At 32.8% G+C, this 20,951-nt stretch overlaps 2 protein-coding genes and 1 long non-coding RNA gene across 4 annotated transcripts; all 3 read right to left on the reverse strand.

Moving 5' to 3' along the window:
- Window positions 1-52: 52 nt before the first annotated feature.
- On the reverse strand, window positions 53-8,196 carry LOC101205282 (pleiotropic drug resistance protein 2). Its single transcript, XM_004145736.3, has 19 exons — window positions 7,826-8,196; window positions 6,360-6,480; window positions 6,167-6,255; window positions 5,488-5,572; window positions 5,112-5,402; window positions 4,939-5,029; window positions 3,945-4,845; window positions 3,687-3,847; window positions 3,475-3,578; window positions 3,219-3,369; window positions 2,937-3,136; window positions 2,487-2,819; window positions 2,106-2,396; window positions 1,932-2,015; window positions 1,677-1,810; window positions 1,340-1,567; window positions 1,024-1,195; window positions 655-909; window positions 53-520 (listed from the first exon to the last, which is right to left on the reverse strand). The coding sequence occupies exons 1-19, from the start codon at window positions 8,194-8,196 to the stop codon at window positions 251-253; spliced, it is 4,332 nt and encodes a 1,443-aa protein (XP_004145784.1). The 3' UTR covers window positions 53-250.
- Window positions 8,197-12,944: 4,748 nt separating this feature from the next.
- On the reverse strand, window positions 12,945-14,683 carry LOC101206541. The gene is made up of 3 exons (XR_969748.2): window positions 14,528-14,683; window positions 13,423-13,588; window positions 12,945-13,303 (listed from the first exon to the last, which is right to left on the reverse strand). It is a non-coding gene; the product is annotated as an uncharacterized LOC101206541 (long non-coding RNA).
- A 1,183-nt stretch (window positions 14,684-15,866) lies between these two features.
- Window positions 15,867-20,556, reverse strand: LOC101208002. Of its 2 annotated transcripts, none has more exons than XM_004145749.3 (3): window positions 20,400-20,556; window positions 16,285-16,447; window positions 15,867-16,178 (listed from the first exon to the last, which is right to left on the reverse strand). In XM_004145749.3, the coding sequence occupies exons 2-3, from the start codon at window positions 16,444-16,446 to the stop codon at window positions 16,131-16,133; spliced, it is 210 nt and encodes a 69-aa protein (XP_004145797.1). In that variant the 5' UTR covers window position 16,447; window positions 20,400-20,556; the 3' UTR covers window positions 15,867-16,130. The 2 variants fall into 2 exon arrangements, with proteins under 2 accessions (XP_004145797.1, XP_004145798.1); XM_004145750.3 differs by having other exon boundaries at window positions 20,357-20,520.
- Window positions 20,557-20,951: the final 395 nt, after the last annotated feature.

Here is a 20,951-nt window from a genome sequence, read left to right on the forward strand (position 1 = left end):
CGTGTTTCTTTCATGTATCATTGCACACTTTAAATGGGGGGGAGAGAGAGAGAGTCAGAAATTGTAAGGATTTTAGACTGAATCTTTTGTGCACTTATATAAAACTTTTAACAACTTTCATGAAGAACATCCCAAGTTTCTACTAAAAATGATTGCACATTTTGAATGAATAAATAATTTATACACACAACAATTGAGCTATTGTTTAAATTTGATTATGCAACTCCTAATAGTTTTGTGATCGAGTTTCTCATCTTCGTTGAAAGTTGAGGAATTTAATGCCGTATGCAAACACGAATAAGAAAAGAAGAACCCAACCGAGGTGGCCGATAACAAGTGGGACTAGAAAGTCATGATCAAAACCCAAATTTTCCTTGAGGAATTCATTTACTCGCATCGGTTCCGAACCAGGAATCTCTATGAAGTTGGTTTTGTCTCCTATTTGTGATGCGAAAATGCCATAGATTGTCCAAGCAACTGGTGAAGCCCAATAATACCATCTCCACCACACAGGAATTAGCTGCAAGCAATTTAAGAGTTAAACTTTCAATTAAGATTACATTTTCAATTTTGAGGATCAAACTTATTTACTTTATTTCCAAGTTAAGGTTCTGATTCTCTAAAAAACTTGTATCAAGGTTTGGGATCACGTACCATCCTGGGGATGAGGAAACCAGAGAACAAGTTCCAGAAGTTGAGAAAAAATGACATAATAACTGCAGCAACTTGAGGGCCTGGAGTGAGGGCAACAACCATCATCCCGTACATAGAGAAGTAAGTGAAGCACATGAATACAAAATAGTAGAAATAGAAGAACTTGTCTGCCTTCCACTCGAACCCGATCATCGAGTATAGAAGCAACACATAGACGATAGTTTGGATAGCAACATATATTGTCTCAATGGCCACCTGCAGAGCAGTCATTTTCATCAATCACACATGTTATTTTTCTACATTGATAAAGGAAAATATGATATTGAGAGATATAATTTGTTAATTTGATATTGATTTTCATCTCCTTACTTGAGCAAATGCATATGGTAACTCAGAATACATCCCTGCAGCTCTTTCTCGATAGAATACCATCCTTTCTATCGAAACAACAGTTTGTGCAGCCGAAGCGTTGGTAGCTCCAAGGAAGAGAACTGCAGAGTATATAGCTCCTAAAACATTCATTAGGTCTTGTTGTTTCTCTCTGTCAACAGAATGAAGATCAAGTTGAAACTTTTAAGTTCATCAAATCATCTGAATTATTCTTTCAACATTAAAAAGGGGAGATATCATATTCATAGGAACATTATATTAAGAATGTGGTTGAAAATAAAAGAACTCGACTTACATTATGTTTCCTTTACCCCAGAAGATTATACCAAACAAAATGCCGATAATGATAGTCATGAAGAATCGGATTGCATTGTACCGCGAGTTTCTCCAATACGACCAGTGTTGTTTCCAGAAGCAAGCCTTGCACTGAGTTATGAAGCCTTGGGAATATTTTGTAGGGAAATAAAGATCATTGGACTCTTCTTGTGGAGTGCTTAGTTCTTTTATGAGGATCTGATTTGTCCTGAGGAATGAAGGAAAAAATTCACCCAAGAAAAAAAAAATCAATTCACGCATTTACTGGAGGATAAGAAGTTTCATGGGGAAATGAGTTGCATCATAATTTCACTTACTGGTAGAGATTGGAGTTTGCATATATTTCTGCAAAATCGACATCAAGTTGAGCTTCTACAGTGGCAGAGCTCACCTCGAGCATCCATGTAGCAGGATTGTAGCCCTCTTTAATTTTTGGAACCCCTTGAATGGCCTGCAAAAGTACTCATGTGGGAAGTATTAATAGACAAATCTATTATAATCTGATCGTGCTAAACGTGAATATAAATGTGTAAGAATCAAGTATGTAAATATGATTCGATGACCAACCATACCTCAAAGTATTCGATTAGTAGGTGAGAATGGCGACCAAGTGGTCCTGCATAAATCACTTGTCCTCCCCTTTTCATTAGCAAGAGCTACAAGTGACAACAAAGAAAAAATCAATTTATGAAGATCACGCTTCACTCACACCTTAAGGTTGAAACTATGTCAATGAACTTAAATACCTCATCAAATGCTTCAAAGATATCAATACTTGGTTGGTGAATTGTGCAGACAACTGTTCGTCCCGTGTCAACTGTGTTTCTTACCGTGCGCATTACAATAGCAGCAGCTCTTGCATCTAGGCCTGATGTTGGTTCGTCCATAAAGATGATAGAAGGATTGGCAACTAACTCAACAGCGATTGTGAGCCTCTTTCTTTGTTCAGTTGAAAGACCGTTCACTCCAGGAAGTCCAACTAGAGCATTTCTCAATGGATTAATCTCAACCAACTCCATCACTTCCTCGACAAACATCTGCATAGATCATCAATAAAAATTTTAGTAACATCATCAGTTGTTGCATTCTCTAAAAGCATTTTAGAATCTAGTGTGTACGAATCATACCTTTCGTGTTTCCGTTTTTACATCAGATGGAAGACGCAACCAGGCAGAGTATAATAAGGACTCGTATACTGTGACATATGGTGAATGGATGTCATTCTGTTCACAATAGCCACTAACTCGAGTAAATGTAGTTTGGTTCTTTGGGTATCCAGAAATTGTTATACTTCCTTCAATATAGCCACCAGTTTTTCTTCCTGCTAATACATCCATCAAGGTGGTCTTTCCAGCACCACTTACACCAACTAATGCTGTAAGAACACCGGGCCTAAAAGCGCCACTAACGTCCCTCAACAGTTGTAGTCGTCTTTCATCAACCCCTTGGCTCTTCATTTCCTAATAAAGGTACACAAAATTCAATGAGTTGGATTTTTTTTTGTCTCAAACATATGCTGCAACTATAAGATATGTAGAGAGAGATATAATTGTAGGTTCTAAAATAAAGGTACTTACTGGAGGCATGTCAACATAATAGTTCACATTGTTAAAAGCTAAAGAAAGAGGTTGAAACGGCAAAACCATTCCTCGGTTAGTACGATTATTTGCCACACCAACACCTGATCTTTTATTTCCGGTTAAACTCGACGTCAGTTGTTTCTTAGAGTTACTTTCTGAGTTGTCCTCTGATATCACAACTTTGTTATCACCAAAAGCTTGAACCAAGAAGAAAGCAAAAGGTCAATAAAAAAATTCAATTCAAAAGAAAAGAAAGATGAGTTTGTAGTATTGACTTACGATTCAAAAAGGTGAGGGCGGCGATGAAAAGAAGATTGAAAAGAAGAGAAAAACCAAAAAGTGCTCCAATACAAATCCAGAACCAATATTCATCAGTAAACAAGCCTCTTTCCTTTAGAAGGATCTTTCCTACTGTCGAGTTGAGAATTGGCTGAGCCAAAGAAAGATGGTAAGCATGAAGGATGAAATTCTTTGAATTTTTAAGTTTCAAATTTTGAATGTTCTGATGTTCAATAGATGTTTAATAGGAACTTACAGCACTCCATCTCTTGTCCAGAAACTCGTTGATGGCGATGGCATTTTGTCCATACATCATAGGAGAAATGTAGTAGGCCCATTTTAGCCATGGTTTGATGTCATCTACATAAAGAAAGGTAGCAATTACATATTATTATTAGATGTATTTGAATGTATTTTATCTAATATAAGATAGTGAAAAGAGGATGGTTATCAGATTGATTCTTTTACTTTTGGAGACGATGAAGCCACCAAGCACAAACACCATCTGCAAAGTGAAGGTACCGAGCGTGTTTACAACAACCTCTGCTCTTCCGAGGGCTGCAATGAAGCGAAATAGACCCAAAGCCATTTGATGGATTCCAATGAAGGCCAGCAGCTGTTTGAAGAACCTGAAATGTTGGAAGTGATGGTAGAATTTAAGCATCATTCATAACTCGTTTTGATCTTGTTGCTCTATGATTAATTTTACTTTGTTGTTTTTCTTACCTACTGGCGGCAGGTGCATAACCGATTGTGTAGTATGTAAGACCAATCCAGATCGTCGATTCCACTAATGAGATGGGAATCTTCAGTAGCCAAATGGGTAAGCCAAAAGCCCACGCTGGATAGAAAAAGAAATCTCTTTGTTTATAGAACACAGGAAGCCTAAAAACTGTCATTGCCATTTCCATTGTTCCATTGAACATGACATTTAAAAGACTGAAAAACAAGGCTCCCCAAAACTTCCCACTCTCTTGGATTGAACCCGGTTTCATCTCTGTTCTTAAGAACACTGTGAATGTAATTGTAGCCATGACTGTGATCTGACAAGTCTTAAAAATGTAAATGAAAGAGTTTCTTTTCATCAATAACCATTCCCTTGAGAAGCAAGCCTTGAAGAGTGCCCAATTGGAAAGACCATACTTTTTTGTTACTAATGCAGCAGGATGAGTTCTAGATTTATCAAAAGGAACTCTAAGATCTTCTATGAGGTGTTGGGCTACATGAAAAGAAGTAAATGCTTGGACGAAATCTGACACAGAGATGTAATGGTAAGGCTGGTTTTTCCTACTCCAATATTGCTCTTGGTCCTTTTTGGAAGTAACTTCCTGCAGAAAGTCTGCAACACCCTTCCTTTCTGGGCATTTGAAACCGACATATTCGAAGAACTCGAGAATATGCTCACGTGGACCTTGGTACACAATCTGACCTTCAGAAAGAAGGATTATATCATCGAAAAGATTAAATGTTTCAGGTGCGGGTTGTAGTAGCGATATCACCATGCTGATGTCCATAATGTGAACCATTTGCCTCATAAACTTAACAATCTGAAAAGTGGTAGAACTGTCCAATCCTGTTGAAATTTCATCCATGAAAAATGCCTTTGCAGGTCCAACCAACATTTCCCCTAAATTTTAACACACAATAAAGATTCTTCAAAACTAATAAAAACCAAGTGAGAAATTCAAAACATAAATTTCATAATCTATAGCTAACACACCAGTAGTTACTCGCTTCTTTTGTCCGCCCGAGATGCCTCTTGTCATATTATCTCCAACCATTATATCCGCACAAATATCAAGACCAAGTATCTGAACGAAGTTGAAATTGTTTTAATATGTCTTAAATTTGTATAGATATAGCATGCCTGAAAAGGGTATATAATAGACAAACCTTTAGAACATAATCTGTTATCAGACTAGTTTCCTGGCCAGCCATAGCTGTGGCTTTCATGTATGCATCGATCTCAGGATCTGGTTTAATTCCTGCTTCTTTCTCCCTTCTAGACAATTCAACTAACAAGTCATACCTCGTTCCAACTCCGAGACAGCGTCCAGAGAAGTCTAATGTCTCACGAACGGTCATTTCACCGTAATGAAGGTCATGCTGGCTAATATAAGCACCGGTTCTTTGAGGTATGAATTCATCAAGATCATGACCACAATATGTAACTTTTCCACTTAACTGTTTGAAAACTTTTAATTTGTCAGTTAGAATGAAGAAACAATTGGATGCATTAAAGGTCAAACAGAGAGAAGTTGTGGTTGACCTTTAGATCATCATCTAATTTTCCGGCAAGTGCTTTTAGAAGTGTTGTTTTTCCTGAACTAGGAGGACCGAGAAGCAATGTCATCCTGAAAAACGTTGACAATAGAATAAGTTGCAACAAAATGAAGGTGTGCATATAGTTAATCACTTTCCTTCTTAGAGAAAGAAGATAGCAAAAGTCATAAGAGAAGCAAAGTTTACACTTAAGATCCGTAGTAACCTGATCGCTCTACCTAAACCAATCGTTATAACGGTCCCTAAGCTCCATTACTGCAAAGACTTTCGCCTTTAAATTTTCAGTGTCTTATACTTTTTCTCCATAAACTTCCTTTGACACTTGTTTTGGTCATTTTCTTCATGAAATTTTTGTGCATTCCAAATCTTAAGTTTGGAATGTTTTTAATTTGTTATCTAGCGCTCCAAACTAACCAAGTAGAGAGATCTCACTTTATCTTTCTAACGTTTAGAGGAGGATGCTAAATAAACTTTCTTTAGAAGTCCATCTTACAATTGTTTATGTCCATCCTCCTCACTTTTTTATTGTTGATTTCTTAACTCAAAACACAAATCTAAGTCATACTATGTGATCTTAGATTAGGTATGACTTAGATTCAAAGACGTATGAAAGTCTAGAAGCAGGAAAGTTTATAAAATCAAAATGGGATGGTGAAAGAAGGTACCTTGAGGGCTTTATTATGCCACTAACATCTTGGAGTATCTTAACAACTCTTTTCTTCGATGGAGAGAGCCCCATTGCTCCAAGAACAGCCTATTTAGTTTAACATTTTTTTCTCAGTCCAAAAAATCACAGAAAGGCTCCAAAACTCAAATGCAGATGAACATAAATGAAAGAAAGAACAGTTTTATAAGCACCTCTATTGCATTCATGGTGGAGTTGAGGAGTGTTGGAAGTGCTCTGCCTCCAACATGTGCATTACCTTCAATGGACAATTTCTCATATCTTATTTCAATTTTGGGAATTTCAACTCCTACCCTGTCAAGATCAATATGATATTTACTAACTTTGCATCTTTCTCACCGACCAAACAGATCATTCCCAAAGCAACAAGTTCAAAGAGATCAAGATATGTGGGAGTAAAATGTTCAATTGCAACAAGTCTGTTCTCTATTTAGTTACCATCTCGGTTAAATTTGAAATTTTGGTCCATATAATTGGAAGAAAGTTAGAATTTAATCACCTTCACAAAACAGTTTATTCAACATGAACTATTTACAAGAATTTTATCCAACCATAAGGACTATTCATGAAGATTTATCAAATAATAGAGACTATATTATAATTTTTAAAATTAAAATTCACAATTTTATTTTTAACATTTTATAAATGTGTGTTTGTTCAATTGCTTATATATTTATAAGTTCAAAATCTACCTTCTCCTAATAATCTTTTGATATAAAATAGAGATACAATTTATAAGTTCCCTTATAGATTTAATGATGTAAAAAATAGGCAGTCACATTGTTTTCCCATCCCTTAAATATTTTTTTCTTAATTAAAATAACTATCAAGATTAATCATAAAAATATTAGACATATATCCTAATATATTTATGTTATTAAATCACACTGTTCAATCCAAGAACATTACTACAACTCAAATTTTAAACTAGTTTTTTTCATCATAATTTTTTAAAAATAAAACTATCATCTAAAATTATATTCAAAGCAATTTCACCGAACAGACCTATACCTTAGAAGTATTAATAATTTCACTCTTAATTTTCTATTTATGATATTTTTGTTAGATACCGTTATAAGTGAACACTTTTTTTAAAAAATAAACATCAAGATTTTTTGAGAAATTATTATAATAATGATAAAACTACTGAAAATATTTATAACTTACACCAAAATTTCATGTTATATCTATGATAAATATGGCTAAATGTCCATAGAAGTCTACCTCTGTATGTAACAATTCAATAAAATTTAAAATTTTACTCTATTTTGTAAAGATTTTTTTTAGAAATGTCATTTTTTTTCAAATTTAGAACGGAGTAAAAAAAAAAAGAAACTCATCGATAAAAATAACATTTATAAACTTATTTTTAAAAAGAAAAAATAAACTAAAACCGAATAATAAACCATGGGAACCGTAATCTTTTTAAAAGTATATATATACAAAAGATGATGATCCTTACAACCATCTAAAAATTATTCAAGAAACCATACTAAATACGAACAAACAAGAATAATATCCATTATGATTATCTAAAATCATTCAAGAAAGAAGAAACTATACTAAAATTCGAACACACAAAGTATGTTCCAAAAATCATTGGAGAAACTGTACTGAATAGGAACGAACGTATGTATACCTGTCAGTTCTAGCCCGAATTCGGGCGAGAAATCTTTCATTATCTTCCTCAACAACCTTGAGAATATTGTTAATCAACAGCTTTTTATCCTCATTTCCAATCTTTGTAACGTCAACTTCTTCATGAACAACTTTCCCCCCGCTTCTCACATGCTTCAACATCCCTTTTCTCACCCTTTCATACGTCGGCAGCCTCTCAATCGCCGCCCATTTCAGCTCCTCCTCCTCCTCCGCTGCCGTCTCTCTCCTGCTACTCCGCTCAAACACCTCCGTCGGCGCATTCCATATCTCCCTCATACTCGCCGCCGACGACCTCCAGCTCCTGCTACTCGTCTGCCGTAGAAACTCATCTCCGGTGAACGCCGATGCCATTTTATTGATCTAGCTAATTATCACGTGAACCTCCGATCTCATTAATTATTTTTCTAAGTGGGGTTCTTAGTTTGAATTTGAACACTCCCTCTCTCCCTCTCTCCCTCTCTCTCTCTCTCTCTCTCTCTGTATTACAACCTTGAAAGAGAAAATTAGTGAGTGGTGATAGTTATTTATCGTTCATGAACTAATAATGCTTCTATTTATACAGAAATCGATTTACGAGATTATACGACTGGCCAACTTTGACTTTTTTAATGTTGGTCAGTTTGGTGAGGTGGACTTCTAGAAGGACGAAATGAGTTGTTGTAATATTATTGGTGTAGATATCTATATGTGCATGCATGTACATGCATGGGCTTACGTGTCACTCACGTAACAAAATTGCTTTGCTGCCTTCTCATAAACAATTTATACTCATTTGCTCTCCGTTTCACGTTCATATTTTGACAGCTTCTACCTCATCTATCCATCTTTAAGAAATTGAAAAATCCATGACGTGATACGCAAAAAATGAAATTTTCTTATATATAACCATTTTCACTCTATGATTCAAGTATATATATATATATATATATATATATATATATATATATATATATATATTCTTGAAAAATATTGTTTTGATAAATAATTGTATAACTCGTTATACACCTTTCGTTTATATAAAGTTATGTGATTTGAATTACTTGATCAAACCTTTATAATAGAGTACATGATTCTTTTTCTATTTAAACATTTGACATTTATCATTGGATTGTACACTGCCGTGTGCGTAAGATAATTGTAAATATGTACTAAATACCAAATTTTAGGTTTGTTTGGTTAATTAAGTTTTTAGAATGTACCTAATAGTACTTTACCTTTGAATAATTTTTTATAAAAAAGATAATCATTAATATATTTGATATAAAATTAAAACTTGTATCTTATTAAAGCTTTGTATGTATTGGAAAATATCAAATAAGTCATAAATGGTTAGGCATAAACTTAAGAACTAATTCATGAAGAAAACTTTTGATCAGATTGATTGGTCCTTTTTCCCAAAAGCTTAAAATCTTAGATCCTTCCACCTTTTCGGTCAATTTTTTATTTTGTAAAGAACCTTTTTGGCTTATTTTATTTTATTTTATTTAAACCTTTTCGGCTTATTCATTTATTGAACTTTTGGTCAAAGCCTACATTTTATTTGTCTGCCTGAAAATGGATTTTTTTTCCTTTCATAACACGTCTGTTTTTTCTAATATAACAATTAAATTGCGGTTTCAAATTTTCTACCATCTCTAAGATGTGAGACAACCGTGGATTTAAAAGTTTTATTGACGAAATTTTTTACACACGCACGCAAAAATAAAGAATAGAATTTGAATCTAGGATTATAAAGGTACAGTAGATGAAGTTTGTATTCAAGACCTTAAAATTTTAAAGGAGATACATGCATTATACCAAATATAGAATATAATAAAATTTGTATTTTTAATATATATTGTAATTTAACACTTCAAAATTAATATTAAAACACAAAAATTAGGAATGTGAGAGGGGTCTGTGTCCCTGGTCCTTTAATAGATCCGAAAATGAGTGAAACTAAGCTCGCCTTGACGAAAGTTTTTGTTAGTTTTTTTATTGTATATTTTATTTCTTTACTTTAAAATTTTTAATCATGGAAATTAGAGTAACAATACTATGGAGTACATAGAATAAAATTAGTAATATAAAATATTTGATGGATATGATATTTAATATAAACTTAATTTGACTTTGTAACTAATTTTTTTAATATAAAAACCATGCAGCAAAGGGAAAAAAGCATGGAAGCATGTGTAAAATAATAATTAAGTTAAGAGTTTATGAACATATGACAATTATTATTATTATTGTTTCTAATAATTCTGTTTATGTATGAGATTTGTTGATTGATTTTCTTTTTATTATTATTATTATTATTATTAATGAGATAACGTAAGACATGACTTCATTATCCAATTTTATCTTAATTTGGAAATTAGAAAACAATATCTTGATGGCAAGAATTCAGGGTCTCGAATTTCCAAATGCTTTCTATATATTATTTGATTTCTTTTCTTTAATTTTGAGAAAATTATGAAGAATAAATATAGAAAGTGTATTCAAATATTATTTCGATCACTTTGACTTCGTTCTCGTCCTTTTACTTTCCATTAGTTTTCATTCTATGTTCATCTTTTTGTCCTTACAATTTAAAAAAAAAAATTGTTTTTCTCATTTTCATTTTCAATAGATAAAAATTGTGACTTCTTGAAAGTTCAAATGAGAAACCAAGACGAACATTTTAGAAGTAGAGTGACTCAAATGAAATCGAAATTCAAAGTAGAAGATCAAAATTGTATATATTTAAAGGTAGAAAATATTTCATTTAGAAGAATATATATCAAGACTGAAAATGTGATTTGTATATGAAATCCATCCCAAATATCACACTCATTGTGAAGTTATTTTTATTATTTTTGAAAACCAAACTCCACCGCTTTGATAATATTCAACTCAATCATATTTAATAAAATAATCAAAATATTATTATATGAAAAATTTTGGATTCTAGCCATAGTCTCTATCAAAAATTATTTTAAATGAAAAACAAATGAAAATAGGATTATAAAATATCACATTTTTATCTTTGAAATTAATATTTTATAAACACTTTGGTTCATATTATATATATATATATACATATATATATATATATATATATTTTGTATTTTGAGATTAATATAATATATGTAGCTTTGACATTAATTTTCTGAGTAGATCACATGATGGGTATTAAAAGTAGAGCAACAAAATTCCAGTTACGTTTTTCTAGAAGTTGCAATTCAAACAATTTTTTAAACCACCCAAAATTATATGTTGTAATTTGAGTCGCACAACAAAATAAGAAGTCAAAATATACCTCAGTAGCTAGATAGATTTAACATTATAATATTTAAACTAAAATATATAAAATATAGCATAATCTTTTCCACGTTGAATTTCATATCATATAACCTAATATACTTTTATTTATGTAGTTTAAAAGAATTGAAATTCTTTCAATCATATAATCATGAAACACGTTTACTCTTGTGTGATTGTAATCTAAGTAATTGTACATTTTTTAGAACTTCAATGTAATGTGTAAGAGACTAAATTTTGTGATCTCTTGATCAAGAGGTATATATGTTATGAATTATTAATTATTAAGTTATAGGTTGATCCAGAGGTATATATGTTATGAATTATTAAGTTATGTTAAAAATTATTAACAACTGTAAGATGCCTTTTTAAAGAGGATGGACAGCCAATTCTTAAAAAAACATTTTTTTCAAAGGCAATCTAAACCAACCTCTCATTAAACAAATTTAAATTTATTGAAATTTTCATAAGGAGATAAAATATTTAAATTCTCACCATTTAATTAAAGCATCAAATATAATTCAGTAAATCGCTATTTGTGATGCAATCATTAAGCAAACATTTATATTTGAGTTAACTGAAAGGGAATGCAAAGTTGTGGGTTTGGGCAAAGGGTTTCTTTTTTTCTTTTATTCTCCCTCTTTTTCTGCTGAAAATAAACACCCAACCAACCACTATCAACGAGACTGTGAGAGAAAAAGACAACAAAAAAGAAAGAAGCAAGACGATGAGTTAGACGAGAGTGAGAGGAGAAAGCAAAGAACGAGATGGGACATCTAACATGCGTGCAAGGATGTCCTCTAGGTAATTTCACCCACTAGACGTCACCAAAGGGTAAAAAAAACCCCTCATTTTCAAGAAGGGAGCAAATCTCATTTTTCCCTCAATCTGGGAGTCTTCTAGGATAGATGGAAATAAAGAAAATGTAAAATTTAACAATTTACAATCTAGGGAGGACATGACAACCTAGCAAGAACATAAACATATCAATTCGTATAACTTATCATCAACCTAAACATAGCTCAACTAGTATAAAATGTGAACTCTCGATAATAAAAGTAAGAATAACGGTGAATCATCGAGTCTATATAACTTTGGTTTTCTTAAAATAAATAAGAACATATAAATTTGAATCAACTCATTACCACTAGCCAAGTGGAACTAACAAGATTTAAAAAAGAAGATTAAGAAAAAAAAGAGAACAGAAATACAGTCACTTGAAATCTGAACAAACCACTGCTCTTACCCAACCTCAAACTATGACCAAACATCTGAAAAGAAACTTGACAATTTAAGATAATTCACAAGTTACACCTCCATTTGATAGCCATTTTATATATATATAAGAAAATTATTATAAATGACAAAAGTTGAAATTTATATAACAAAATTTTAGATTCTATCAGTGATGCTGATAGACTTCTATCAATGTCACTAATAAACAATTAAAGAAGTTTATCAATGTCCACCAATCTAAACTTTTGTTATATTTTGTAAATATTTTCATTCATTTTGCTATTTTTTAAAATGTCTCAAACACACACATCATACATATATACAATGTGTTGTCCACCAAAAATCATTAGTAAAGAAATTGAAAAAAAAAACAAATATAAATTCCAAAAATAGAAAACGAAAAACAATATCAATATCAAACAAGGATTTTTTTACTTTCATGACCAATTGTGTAATAACTTAGGGGCTCTATAAAATCTATGTTCATTGAATAATAATATAACTTCTAATTACCTAAAGCCTATTACTTAAGCAAACATCTGAGCCAAACTATAAAGGAAAAAGAAACAACTATTCTGATATGTTGCTAATCCTCATTTTCTTATTTCACCACCATTGGGCTTCCAGAATCTCAATATACATTGGCATCACAACTTTAGGAATCTTAGGAAACCAAACTCAACCACACAATTTCTCAAAAAAGGAGAAAAACAACAATCTGAGACAAACAATTCCAATACACACAACAAAGAATCTGAAAATGATATTCAAATCAATTGGTAGTTGAGTCTGCAACTAAGCAATTATTAGGCAGAGATACTTCAATAACAAAATTAAGAAGGATCCAGAGCATAAAAACTCTTCGAAATTAACATGCAAAGAGACTATAACCTCATTCTTTCTTCCCAATTCCATGTGACATGTTATAGATCCCCCGTCCCTGCATGAAACAAGAGTAAGACAGACATTATATGTAATGACAAATACTGTACAAGTAATATCACATTCTTCAAAATAAGGGAGAAAATCTTCAACTGCATTAGAGAGTGGAAAACTTACAATAAGATACAACGATGAAGCTGCCAAAGCGATTGGAATGGCAACAGAGGTGACTTTATCCAATGGGCCTTTAAGATATGTGTGCTTATGAATGCTCTGAAAAAGCTTTTGCCTTTCAATAAGTTTTTCACGAGGCCTAAATGGTTGTTCAATGGCTTCAGTCATCCTGCAAAATAATTCAAATAGTAAATTAATAAAATTTCATTGAAGCTACTTACAACTCCAAATCCATCCTCGTATGAAGAACAGTTGAATTTGCAAGTGGGTGCTTACAAGTCTGATTTCATCTATACAACAAACATGAAATCAAAGGACTTGGGAAGTTTCCGACATTACTAAAGCTAAAAAACACGATAAATTGCCTACTGACTAAAAATTTAATACAACTCTAGAAAGCAAAACAATATAAATACTCGATCATCAGCCATCTCGAAACGATGAGATCCCAATCAGTAAGATTACATTCATTTCGCAATTTTTGGTAAGGATTAGTTCAGGAGCCACTACTAATTAGCCCCAGTCCCAGAAGATCCATAGAACATCTCGTGCACAATTCTTCATTATTTCTTTAGTAAAAGAAATACTTCATTGATAAATGAAATCAGAAGAAAACCTCAAAGCATCTAAAGGTAATTACAAGAGAGAACACCAATTGGCAACCAAAAAGAATAAGCTATAATGCACATCCCGTGCACAATTCTTCACTTTCAAGAGCCCATTCTCACACGTACATCTGATTCAGCTGCGGCAGAACGAAGTAAAACCCATTTCCACAAAATAGCCAAGAAATTAAGAATAGATATTAAAATTACAAGAAATAACCTTTCTCCTTTTTCCTTACCAAAATCAAAAGATCAATTAATCAAAGAGTAAATGATGAAAGTTAATAGTGTATTCCAATCCAATAGTAAAACAGCATGTAAGTCCAAATCTCCAAAAATTCCAAGAAGAAATACATAAAAAGCAACAACAATCGTGAAGTAGACTAACCAGAAAATATATAAAATGGTTGAAACATTACGCTAACATCCAATATCAGATTATGAAAGAAGAACCATGAAAACGTAATCCAAAAGAAGAAATAGGAAAAGAGATCCAAACTAACGTGAATTTGGTCTGAGGAGAGTAAAAAACCGTCGTTCCGAAGGCTGCCACTGATGGGGGCGAATGATAGACGATGACTTCTTTCGCGATCGGAGGGGAAGTAGTAAGAACGCCGTATCTTCCTATTTTCTACTTTTCTTTTTTCCTAATTTTTTAAATGGGCCTAACATTCACTGTTGGATTGACATATCGGCCCAATTTGATAGACCATGTTTGTAGAAAGCTTACAGAAAATGGAGAAATTATAATTGACCAACGTTATACAAATAATTATTAAGGATATAGCAAAATTTTAAAAAAATTGTAAATATAGAAAAACTATGGCTGATAGACTTCTATCACTGATAGAATTGTATGATTTATAATAGATCAATATTTACAACATGATTTATAGTGATAGACTTCTATGATCGATAGAATTTGATAAATTTATAATTTTTTAAAATTGTTGCTATATACTTAATTATTTTGCCTCTAATGGCTAAATTTGCAACTATCCCTATAGACAATGTGGGTAAAAAGCTTCGCGGGCGAGTAATGGATATCAAATTTAGAGATAATAATTAAACAAAAAATACCATTTTCAAAAAATCACAAATATATTAAAATCTATGCAACTATCAACTAAATTAACTTGTTTTTAAATTTAGCAATTCGGAAAGCTAAATCAATCATACCCTCAGTTAAAGACAATTACTCTTTATTTGTAACAAAAGTGTTCATATAGTAAATGTTTCACTCTAAGGGCATGTTAAGGATTTCCTAAGATAACGAAAATTAAAAAAATATTTTTATACGATGAAGTGATCGTCTTCAAACTCATGTTAAACATACTTGAAATGTTAAAATCACGTTTGTCCGATTTAAAATCATTTGAAAACAAACTACTCAAAATCAATTGAATGATTATTTAAACATTATCAAACTCAATTATCATACCATCACAATTGTTTTTGAACAATTACAAGTATTTGTTTCATTCAATTTTGTAATTACTAAGAAAATGCGATGCTCTCATGAAAATTGTTTGGAGGCTCTCGTGAAAGTTCAATTATGAAAGTTCAAAAGTTTAATTTCTATACAATTATTAGTTTTGAAGGGTTAAAGAGATTCATTAGTTCAATAGGTTAAATGATTCATGAAACCTCTTCCTCTTGTTTCTTTAGTATTAATTAACATCATTACGAAAGCTTGGAGTTCAAACTAATGCAAGTGATAAATTCACTTTAACATTTTTCTCAGTATCACGTGCACCGCGTTGATACATGGTTGACATTCATTCTAAGTTATCTTTCATAAAGTTTTCTGTCATATAATAAAACCATCAGAACATATGAAAATGTTGAAGGTAAAACCAAGTCATATCAATATTGGATGTGGCTCAACAATTCTAATAGATACACCAGTATCCCAATACACATCCCCTAAGTCACAATTTCATGAAAGGAAAGCTGAACATCGAGAAAAAAAGTAGAAAGCAGAGCATCATATCCAGTATTCTACTAGACGAATAGCATTTATTAAACAAAAATTTCTTCAAGAACAAAATTCACATGAGTCCAGAACCATAATAGTGTTTGAATTTAGTTGCCAAGACAGTGACCTCATTCTTTCTTCCCAATTCCGTGCGACATGTTGTAAATTCCTCGTCCCTGTTCAAAAAGACATGACCAAGATCAACACAGTTGTTCGAGTTGTTTAGCAGTATCTGAAATTGGCAAGGAAATGTTCATCTGCAATGGAGAGAGGTACACTTACGATGAGATACAGGGATGAAGCTGCAAGAGCAATTGGAATGGCAACGGAGGTGATTTTATCCATTGGCCCTTTAAGATAAGTGTGCTTGTGGATGCTTTGGAAAATTTTTTGCTTCTCAACAAGTTTCTCGCGGGGTCTAAAAGGTTGTTCCACTTCTGCCATTCTACAATATAATTCAAGCAAGAGAATTAGTGGAACTCAACTTCTGTAAAATCTACTATCCCAAATCTTTTCAGCTCCCAAACCATCCCATATGTAAACAAAAATATGCTTTTGATATGTTCAGCATAACCCTCGTAAAATAATAAAAGCTCATACAATGGGGTAAAGTCTTCATTTCCAACTGTTGAAACATAGACGAATCCACACAAACGAAGAGAACATTGAGAGAATCATTCTATGTGAGACTCGACACTGGAACAGAATGGCACTTGAAACTTTTACCAATATCAAGCATTCATGAACACTAGCAGATATTAAAACAGAGACACTGGCAAGATTAAGCCCCACACAATTCTCTCCTGTGTCATTTCCAACATTAAGCGATGGTGTCTAAAAGGGTAAAGGTAATCTTGAGGCCAAATCTCTAGAAGAGGCGAAGCTCCAAACTTAATTAAGAAAGTGTTAAAGATGCCAGCTAACAAGAAGACTCAAAAACCAAAAAACACACAGAACACTAAAATATGGATATGTATTGCAATATCAATGAAGAAACAACAATATAACATAGCTTTTCGAGAAGGCTACTCTCTCCCAATACTTCCAATATGGAAATCCCACATTATACTTCCTACTCTCTCTCAACCCACACCTTCTATTTAAAACAAAAAAAAAAAAAAAGAACATAACAAATTTACTAATTGATTACTATTTTTCCCTTCTAAAAAAGATACTACTATTCTACTACTAATCTTACTATTTCAATAACTAGGAGTCTTACAATTTAAGTACTTTGTTTTATAATTCCCGAATGCAAAGGTGAAACTTCAAAGAGGAATTCCAGTTCACACTCCAATTGATCCATCTCAAAAGAAAAGAAATGCTGAATTTGTCTCCCAATTCAGTGTAAGCAGTGAGGAATTTGACCAGTTTGAGAAATCAGATGAAATAGAAAAGCAAAACCAGCAGCTGAACAACAAAATTTGGATTGTTTATCTCAAGCTCAACTTTGTGAAGTTCCAGCCCATCTAAAGTCATTGGTAGCCAGTTGCAATCTGATTATGGGCTAATATCGAGCTGTTAGAGTGGTCCTGATTTGATGGCAATTTTCAATTTTCAGCTTCAGCAATAGGCTTGGAAAGTGTTTGGAGAAGCTTATTATTTGAAAGAAAGATATTTTTGGAATGAGTTAGCCAAAGAAAAGTATACAAAATTCACTCCGTCAATTCCCACTTAAACAAAAATTCTAAACATTAATAGGATTTATTTATGTACTATAAACTTTGTCAAAATAGTAAAAGTAGTAGTAGTTCAAAATATCAAAACTCAAACCTTTATAACTTTTGAGAATGAAGCAAACTAATATTATTCTTCTAATCATTACAGTTTTCACCAAAGCATAAACCTCGTATGTTTCATCAAAAGCATAAATCTCGGGGCTAAAAGTTAGTCTTCCTTAGAGGCAAGTCAGGCATAAATCTCTCAATAGCTTATTAAAGCATTTTGGCCCCAGCCCCACATGCCAGAAACATCTAAGTGCATCGGTTGTTTACTTTAGTAACCATAAAATAACTTCTAAGAACGATATTAATCTTCATCATCAAACAAATACAAGCCAAAATCCTTACCCCTTCCCAGACATCTTTATTCCCAATTATCACTGTTTTCTCATTGTGGTTTCCTTGATTGAACACACCGCTTATCATGAGACAAGTACTAACCCTCTATTGCAGGAACCAGGAGTTAGGCTCTAGAAAAGACACACACATGTTACATTGGTTGCAGCTGGATTTATAAGATAAAGAAACATTCTGATGGCTCTTAGCGAACGATATAAAGTACAACTTGTAGCAAAAGGATATTCTAAAAATTAGAGACTTTTGCCCCTTTAGCTTGAATGATATTTGTTCGATGTCTCTTAGCGGTAGCTACTGCCATACAGTGGTCCCTCTTCAAATGGATGTCAAGAATGCATTTCTCAATGGGACCTTAATTGAGGAAGTTTAGCTTGTATGAAAACATCTCCAACTACTTCTCTTCCACCCCAAAAGGTGTGTCTTCTTCGTCGTGCATTATATGGTCTAAAACAGGCTCCGTGAGCTTGGATTGCAACCTTTAGTTCTACAATTATCCAATTTGGGTTTAAGTCAAGTCCACATGATACAACTCTCTTTACACGCAAAACATCTGACAATATTATTCTGCTTCTGCTATATGTTGATGATATGATTACTATTATTGGCGATGATCCTTAAGTCTATATCTGATTTACAACATTACCTTGGGAAACACTTTGAGATGAAAGACTTAGGAGCACTTAATTGCTTTCTTGGGCGTGAGGTATCAACTGTGCCCTGAAGGTTGTTTGATAGTATGAGGTTCCATCTCAAAACCAATTGGTAATAAGAGGAGTAGTCCATCTATATTATATGGAGTGTGAGTCTCCTTAATTTTTTTCAATGTAGGACTCTTAACATCTCCAACATGGTCCCTCAAGATGGTGCCTCTTTGATTTCACCTATCTTGAACCGAATACTCGTTTGGATTTAATGAGATCTAATACCATGTTTAATAGTATGAGGTCTCATCTCAAAACCAATTGGCAATGAGATGAGTAACCCATTTAAAATATATGAAGTGTGAATCTCCTTGATTTTTCCAATGTGGGACTCTTAACATCTCCAACACTTGGTGTTATCCCAAGCAAAATGTCTCTTATCTTTTGGCTTGCTCAGGCACCACTGATTCTGCCACGGCGCCAACATCACCCAATCCCATTGTTCATCAAACTTCGTTTGATGGTGTTCCTCTAAAAGATGCTAGTCTATACAGTCAACTTGTTGGTAGCCTTATTTATCTGACTGTGACTCGTCCGGACATTGCATATTTTGACTCCACGGACCGTACATTTTACTGCAGTTCTTTGAATTCTTTGTTATATCAAGGGTACTCTAGGACACGAAGTTCAGTTCTCTTCTAAGTCATCTTTAGTATTATCTAGCGATAGATGATGTGACTAGCCTCCAAATATTGCATCTATTATTTATTCTTGATTGAACATTGTAACTGAATCAGATTAATCAATAATATATTTGTCTATTATCATTGAGAAAAATTAAGGCTGATGTTTTATTTGGTTTCTTCCTCAGGCAAGGACGAGCTGGACTGTGGTGGTTTCTTCCTCAGGAAAAGGCGAGTTGGACCTCGGATTTGGACAAAAGGATCCAGATGGCACAAATGTGTGAGCAGGACACAGTGTTTGCGGCGGAGATCGGATGCTGACAACGGATCTAATTTTGGTTGAGACTAGAGATCCAAAGATATGAGCTTGATGGATTCTTATGCAGCAGAGACAACAGAGCCGAGTGGAAATGACTGGGCTGCGACGAATCTAGGCAGAGCAAGTGGTGCGGGGTAGCTGTATTAAGACCTAGAAATGTGACTCTGATACCATGTTCTTTTTACCAGAATGATTGTTTTTTGTACAAGCAGTGAATGGGGAGTTGAATACTAAAACAACAAAGAAAAATATAATTATAAATAAGAATCTCTAATTTCTTTCAGTTTACCTAAATTACGTTCACAATGGAAATAAATCAAAATCTAGTAACTTCTATTTCTCCTTCGAAAAATTTCCACTGACTAGTGGTATAACGAACCCAATTCCGTGTTTCAATCAATAGGTAAACAGAAACATACAAAAATCGATGCCCTAAAAACACTCATCGGAAATTAACACACCACAGCAACATAAAATAAATAAGGGGATAAATCATTTCAAGTGCATAGATAAATCACAAATAAAAATAATGGCGAAACAGATTATTAACCAGATAGTGACAGAAAAACGAAAACAAGAACAATTAAACATCGAATACTGGATCAAATTATCAAGGTGTTCGTGAAATCTTACTCTCAAAACTAACGAAGAAACCAGAGAATGGGGTTAAACTCACGTGAGGAAAGATAGCGGCAAATCGTTGCTTCGAGAGATGCAGTTGTTGGGGACGAAAGATGACGAAGATTTGGCGAATACCTGCGGTGAGGAGGCGGTTTTGTCTTTAATACTCTTTTTCTTTTGGGGTTAAAACTACAATTTTAGACGGTTTTTTTTCTTTAATCAACTTTTATTCAATTTAATAGATACAAAATTTAGAATTTTATTAATTTAGAGTTTTATGAGAGGTAGCAATTAAAGTTTTAAATTAATTTTAAAAACAAGTTTAATAATCTAATTTTTTTTAAATGTGTAAAACACATAAATAAAAAATTAAAATTTTGTTAAGACATTTTCAAGATGGATGAACAAATAGACCCGACTCAACGTTGAAGAATTAAACTTGTAATTTAATTTTTTATTATATCAATTGATTATTTAATTCTAAAAATTAAAATTTATTTAACTCTGCAACTAATTTAATTAACCTTTTAAAATTAATTAACAAATATTGGTACTAAATATTAGAAGCAAAAGTGAGATTATGATAAACCGAAAAATTGTTAAAAAG

This window comes from Cucumis sativus, chromosome 6 (genome assembly GCF_000004075.3).
Source record: "Cucumis sativus cultivar 9930 chromosome 6, Cucumber_9930_V3, whole genome shotgun sequence".
NCBI lineage: Eukaryota > Viridiplantae > Streptophyta > Magnoliopsida > Cucurbitales > Cucurbitaceae > Cucumis > Cucumis sativus.

Bases quoted from the DNA above. Each gene is read 5' to 3' on its own strand.
- LOC101205282 (XM_004145736.3), bottom strand. From the start codon at position 8,196: ATGGCATCGGCGTTCACCGGAGATGAGTTTCTACGGCAGACGAGTAGC. The intron at 4,846-4,938 runs GTGTGTTAGCTA...GTTAAAATTTAG, and splicing joins AAAGAAGCGAGTAACTACTG to GGGAAATGTTGGTTGGACCT. The intron at 2,820-2,936 runs GTAAGTACCTTT...TACCTTTATTAG, and splicing joins ATTATGTTGACATGCCTCCA to GAAATGAAGAGCCAAGGGGT.
- LOC101208002 (XM_004145749.3), bottom strand. From the start codon at position 16,446: ATGGCAGAAGTGGAACAACCTTTTAGACCCCGCGAGAAACTTGTTGAG. The intron at 16,179-16,284 runs GTAAGTGTACCT...CTTTTTGAACAG, and splicing joins CTTCATCCCTGTATCTCATC to GGACGAGGAATTTACAACAT.